We start from the raw sequence: 7,084 nt of genomic DNA on the forward strand, positions 1-7,084 counted from the left end.
GAGCTAAATTTCTTGATTTGTAAAGGGGGCTTTAATAAAACAGGTCTGACATTCCCAGATAAATTTCCATAGGGAATACAGAATCCCAATATGTCTGATCAGTAGGTCTTACAGTAATCTGAGAAACATATGTTGAATAGAAAAATCCACAAGTGAATATATCAGCTGTTTTACACAGTCCATTATACCACATTACATTGTTTTTGTGAGATGGACTAACAATACATTCTTGAGCAAGACCTGTTCGCCCTAACTGAGACCCTTTCACACAGGTATACTCACATAGCCAGTTGTGTTTAATAGTGAGTTACCCCAGTAGCGACGCAGATGTTATAAAGTCTGTGGCACTGCATATGTCCCTTACAAAATAATACCACAGTCTATCCAATGTTTACAGTACAAAGTTTTGTTATTCAACCTCTAGTTTTCATTACACCCAATAATTCATTTTGTACATGTGCAAGGTCGGTCTTTCCAGCTCATGCCATGAAAGGATTACATCTCTATAGAAAGGTTGAAGGGCTAACAGAGGCTGTGCATCTGTTTTTTACTAAAATTAAATCGGAAGAACAAAAGTCTTTCCCTATCTTATTAATGAAAGATTCTTTTAATGTACATTTATGCTCAAATAAGCTAAGTACAGGTCATAGCGATAAGGCACAATTTTATATTAGAAAAGTGTTATCTTTCTACATCTACAGAGACTACTATGTATGTACAGGTTCAACTTCAGTTGTAAACACATAAAGGCAGATGTAATCAATAGTACAGGATTTATCTAGTTGCATTTAGGAATATAAATTTTTCCTTACTATTCATAAAACGGAAATTAGGGAACATATCTTACATCCAATCGAAGAGGGCGTTTTTTTCGTTGGTGTATAGAGTACAGTCCACAGTTGTTGCTGATTGGATTTATATATATCTTTTAAACGTTGGTCGATGGAATAATTTGTGATGAATTTAAGACAGATGGCATGGCAGACGTAACCAAAAACCACATCCCTCTAATGTCTTGAAATGTAAGGGTATTAACTGCCATCTACGAATTCTGCTAGCTAGGGTCCTGTGGAGTTTTCATGATCCTTTTGCTTTTGCATTTTGCAGGTATGTACTTACTACCTACCCAACGAGAGTACGACACAGAGTATCTGTTCACACCGACGAACGGAGAAGCCAAAACGGAGCGGTCAGTCATACAGGACCATTTCCCCACAAACGTCTCCGACAACTTTCGGCAGAACAAACTTGACGTTTTCGGGCGATTCGGCCGAGTTATCGTGACTGCGAAAGATAGAAGCAATATTCTCCAGCAACGAATGATGGAAGAGGTCCTGCGACTGCACGAAATCGTGCTCAACAATGTTTCTGTCGATCACGACGGACAGACCTACCGTTACGAAGACCTGTGTGTTGCTTGGCAAGGGAAATGTGACAGCAACGAAATCCTTGAACTCATTGACTACAACGCCGCGCAAATTACAAACACCACCATTATCTACCCGACTACCCGACTAGCCCCAGTTATCATTCCAGTAGGAGCGCCTCTTTTTCTTGGCACACATCTCGGCGGAGTCACCATTCTTAACGGCACAGAGGACACAGTCGAGTCTGCCGAAGCCCTCCAACTTCACTACTATGTCCGCTGGGACGACAGCGAACAAGAAAACGATGCTATCAGCGCTAAGTGGGAGGAAGCCTTCCTCGCAGAAGTGCCTAGTTTCACATCAGCGGACATAGACGTAGCCATGTTCACGTCACAAAGTCGAGAGAACGAACTGAACTCAGTATCAAACGGAATCATCCCTCTCTTCAGCATCACCTTCACCATCATCATCACGTTCGCTGTGTGTTCCTTGTCAGACACAGACGCCGTACGCGCCAAACCCTGGCTCGGCATGCTGGGCGTGGTGTCGGCCGGCCTTGCAATCGTATCGTCCATGGGCCTAGTCCTCTTCTGTGGGGTGAAGTTCATCAGTATCGTGGCCTCCATGCCATTTCTGTGCCTTGGTAAGTACAACACTGTGAATCCCACGTATAATATATATCTTGAGCTGCGCGGTCAGAATTATCTGGCAGTTTTTCTTTCTTACTTTAAGGGTGATCTTTTAAGAATATGTCTCTGTTATGAAACCAAAACCTTGTTTACGTGAATGTACAAAGAATTGTAAAAATTGGTATGCTTCTGGATACATCACTATATGTCGACATGATATCTATGTGGTTTTATGTTCGCGGTTTTCGCGTTGCAAATCTATCATAAACTTAAAACCACCTTGAGCATTTTTCCATGTCAGGAAGAGACTACAGTGCATGGTGCTACCGCGAACTTAAAACCGCCGCAAATAGTCCTTTCCCTGCTACGGCTAAATTAGATCCCCACGAACTCAAATGCATTTGCAGTATATGTGTAGGAATGAATATATTTCTGTGGAGTCTCAATGCCCGTTGTGTCTTTCTACTTAAAATGTAGCCATGTATTCTTCAAATGCAGATATTTTTCAGACGTTTGGGAACGTGAGTATTCTTATCCTTGGTTTGTTGTAACCACAGGGATTGGCATCGACGACATGTTCATCATGGTTGCTGCATGGCGCAAGACCAACCCTCATCATTCCGTGGAGCGACGCATGTCCGAGGCACTGGGGGAAGCTGCCGTGTCCATAACAATCACCAGCATCACTGACGCGCTAGCATTCGGCATCGGTGCTATAACTGTTTTTCCTTCTGTCCAGATATTTTGCATATTTACCGCTGTAGCTTTGATTTTCGATTACATCTATCAGATCACCTTCTTTGCTGCCTGCATGGTAATTTTCGGTTACCGTGAAAATAAAAATCTCCATTGGGCTACATACCAGCGCGCTCCGACCAAGAAAGATGCTGAGCACAGATCTGGCTGTTTCAGGCTGTTTTGCGCGGGAGGGGTAACTGGTTCAGAGCTGGACCAGCGTGGGGAAGATCAGGGGTCCGAAAGGGATCACGTATTCATGCTTTTCTTTAAGAAGTACTTCGGACCATTTTTAACGACAGTTTTTGTCAAAGTTGTCGTTATCATACTGTTCTTAGGGTACCTTGCGGTCTCTATCTGGGGTTGTACACAGCTGCGCGAAGGACTGCGCCTTCAGTCGCTAGCAGACGACAATTCTTACATTGTCAAATTCTATGACTTAGAGGATGAATATTTCAAGGCGTATGGCCCACGGGTAATGGTCACTTTGACAGAGGAGGTAGATTATTCTAATCTCACTGTCCAACAGCAGATTTCTGACACATTACAGGAGTTTGAAAACAGCGAGTATACGTATGGTTCAAACGATACGGAATCATGGCTGAATGTTTACAAAACGTACCTTCAAGAACACCCGCTCCTCCCAGAAACTCCAGACACCGAAAGGTTCGTCACAATTCTAAAAGACGACTTTCTGATTACCGATTGGTTCGATCGCTATAAACTTGACATAGAGTTTAACGACAACAAAACTAAGATAATGTCATCCCGTTTCTATGTCCAGTCTAAAAAACCAACACGGCAAATCGTGAAAGGGACATGATGTTGCATATGAGACGTCTGGCCAAAGAAGCTCCCTTTCAGATGACAGTGTCCACCCCGCATTCATCTTTTACGACCAGTATACAGCAGTTCTTCCAAATACCTTACAAAATATCGGCATAGCCACCCTATCTATGTTTGTGGTCTCCCTGCTTCTGGTCCCCCATCCCGTGTGTTCCTTGTGGATCGTACTCACCATAGCTTCTATAGACGCAGGAGTTATTGGTTTCATGACTCTATGGGGGGTTAACTTAGACAGTGTTTCTATGATTAACATAATCATGTGTATCGGCTTTTCCGTTGATTTTTCAGCCCACATAACGTACGCCTTTGTAACGGGGCAGGGAGAGTCCAGAAATGAACGCTCCATATTTGCTCTATACTCAGTCGGAACGCCAATCGTACAGAGCACCCTTTCCACTATCCTTGGTATTCTTGCTCTCGCCTTCTCCACAACCTACATTTTCCGAACCTTTTTCAAAACTATGCTTCTGGTTATGCTGTTTGGTGCCATGCATGGTATCATTATGCTGCCCGTTGTCCTGAGTTTTCTTGGTCCAAGGAAGTCCCTTGGAATCCGATTTGAAAATCAAGGAAGCACGTCGAAGGTTAACAACACACCCGCATTGGCAGAGCCTGGAGCATTCGCTGTTAACAATGCTCTTCAGTCCTCTCCTTCGCCTGATCATGATGCGAACATCGGCACTAAAAACCAGCTGGTGGACAAAACAATGACAAAGTGTATCGAATACGTAAACAAAGCTTATAAAAAGGATGAACAAGAAGTGATAGAGGGCACAAATTATCGCCAGAACAGTACACTACATTAGTCTTTGCATAATTTGTCGTGAAAAAAAGAAGTGAGTTTTCAGTACTTTTCCTCAGCGTCAGAATGTTAGGAACTCGGAATCGATTACCAACTCTTAGGTTTCATGCCAAAACGAGCATGATTCATTTGTTCAGAAGAATCAGAAGTCAGAACTCTTTATTTAGAAATATTATATGCCAATTTTTCCCCGGCACAGATTTAAGCCCTTCTACCGACCTCCCTTATCAGTTCCCAACAAAAGTTGGCGGTCAGTTGGGTCCAGTCTGACCAGTTTTAGACTACGCCTGTCTTTGGCGACGACCATGAAATAGACAAAACCAACTATTTCAAAAAGAGGGTCTTTTTCCTTTGTAATCAAAATGATCCATACTTCTACGATGATCTAAACTTCTTCTGCCAATCTAGCCGACGAACAGTCAACCACAGTCGACCTTTCTCTCAAGCGACTCTCAACCATGGTTGTGAGAAGGTTGTGAGTGGTCGAGAGGCCATGGCTCGCTATGAGTGATACGGCCTTTTTCCTGCTAACTTTAATTTGCACAAGTAAACCGACAGATTGTCGAACAAAAAAAAACCTTCTTGACAAATCTTGGCATAGGTAATCCTCGTCAGGATGCATAACGTGTGCTGCCAGAAACTTCAAAATGGTTCAGATACTATTATGATGCCCTGCCAGTCTGATGTGACATAGTATATATAAGATATATAGTATTTGCTTCTGTAGCCACAGAATGGATGCAGACTTCTCTTATAGAAATATTTTCTATATTCTAATCACATAAAGAAGACTTACTTACTTACTTATCCTCTTCGTCCCTGGTGAGACATAAGGCTATTATAAAGAAGACTTAGAGGGTACAAAATATTGACAAAAAGGACATTTGAAGATAGTAACTATCTCAAAATCGACAAATAAAATCAATACAAGGGACAAGAAATTGACTTAACAAAAGCATTATATATTCAATTAGGAACACTGCGGCTGTGTTGACTTGTGCTACATCTCAATAGTTTGCTGTTTCTTTCTTACAATACTGCTATCTTCATATCAAATGCATGCATGTATTTTGCAGGATTTGTGCTCTTTGAAAGCATTTAAAGCGTGATTGAATAACGATGGCACAATTTCAATTGTCATAGCGATTCAAAACCACTTCATAGTTTTACAATGTATGTATAGAAGTATAAGTTACAATAATACATGTACATGATAGCAATTGCGATAGAGGCAGTATATATTGTCGCACATTTGCATGCTATGACTAATCACTAAAACGCCATCAAAAGTATCTATATCATTTTGTATATGATTTTGTGTGTGAACCGTATTAAAATCTTGAAGAAGGAATGTAACAAGTGTGTCATTTTTCTGCAATACATTTTAGATCAGTCAAAGAGACCTGCACGTTTGCTCCATGATTATACGTAAAGTTAAACTTTACATAAGTAAATATGCGTAAATATAACCTTACGACATCATATTCTCATATTATGTTATGTTACAATATGTATGCCTAGTTGGTTGTCCAAAAGCCTCTGATACACACCAACGATTCAAGACCAAAGGCAAAGGCGACGGCATGCAAAGTCTTTCAGTAATACGTTTCAAACATTGACTTGAACTTTTCGCCTTATACCGTTTCCATTAAACAAATACCACACAAAAAAAGGTTGTAGGTACAAGTTAACGTCTTTGTATGAAACGGCCAAGGTGTATGTCATAATAGGTTGTTCTACAGCCACCCTCCCCTCAAGAAAAAGAAGGAAAATGCCATCTGTGTAGGAAGTGTCAAGGTTATAAAAGTTTCTAACAGATGGTGGCTATGTCGTGTTCATCCCAGTATACCAAATGGTATAAATTCCGGGCTTGTTTTGAACGGCGAAATGAGTTGCAGTTATGTTTGAAATGTGTAAAATACATTTTCTGTCCTGCCTCTTTCAAGCAAGGATTTTGAGAAATAGGTTGCTTTTATAATGAGTCATTAAACTCGTAGTATACCGTTATGCCGATGTCTTCCTCGATTTGATCAGGCGTCTCAGAGTCAAAAGTCAACTCTACATGACAACAACGATAACATTGGATAACTGAAAATATCTACATACGTGCATTCGCAAACAAATATAACTGTCAAACAAAGGAATCACAATAAAATAGTAGACCCCCCATTTCATTCCACATTTCTCCCTAGGGAAGGCAACTTCAGAACCAATTCCCTGGGAATGCATTTTTTAAAAATATTTTCAAAGTGATCGTAATAATATACAGAATGCCTACGCCCCTGAGGCGTCGCTAAAATGTGAGTGGTATGAAGTTGTCTAGTCTCCATGGTTCATATTTGTGGCAACGGCTGTCTGAATTACACATGAGACGGTCTAAAGTCTTTCAGTAATACGTGTCAGGTATCGGCCTTGAACTTTTCCCCTTATCCCGTTACCATGGAACATTTACCATGCTTAATAATTTGGATTCACAAGCTAACGTCTTTTTAATGACCCTTAACATCACAGCAACCAAACAGAGGTAGAGTTAAAGAATGAAGCATTAGATGCTTTAAGTCTTTGTATCCTTAGAAATGTCTTCATCTTTCTTCATTACATCTAGATTACTTTAGAATTGTACTAGGCAATATTTTTCCTTGGAAATAGGAGAATGTTCCGTTTCTGACAGCTTGATTGTTTCAGGCAAACAAGGAAACGTCAGG

At 40.9% G+C, this 7,084-nt stretch overlaps 1 protein-coding gene across 1 annotated transcript in view; it reads left to right on the forward strand.

Annotated features, from left to right (window-relative positions):
• The window catches only part of LOC118431097 (patched domain-containing protein 3-like), a 4,519-nt gene extending 834 nt beyond the window's left edge, over positions 1-3,685 (forward strand). The window contains exons 2-3 of the mRNA XM_035842205.1: positions 1,108-2,010; positions 2,554-3,685. Of these exons, the coding sequence (XP_035698098.1) occupies positions 1,108-2,010; positions 2,554-3,554 (1,904 nt within the window). The 3' untranslated portion in view covers positions 3,555-3,685. The remainder of the gene's footprint in view (positions 1-1,107; positions 2,011-2,553) is intronic.
• Positions 3,686-7,084: the final 3,399 nt, after the last annotated feature.

Source organism: Branchiostoma floridae, chromosome 1, assembly GCF_000003815.2.
Source record: "Branchiostoma floridae strain S238N-H82 chromosome 1, Bfl_VNyyK, whole genome shotgun sequence".
NCBI lineage: Eukaryota > Metazoa > Chordata > Leptocardii > Amphioxiformes > Branchiostomatidae > Branchiostoma > Branchiostoma floridae.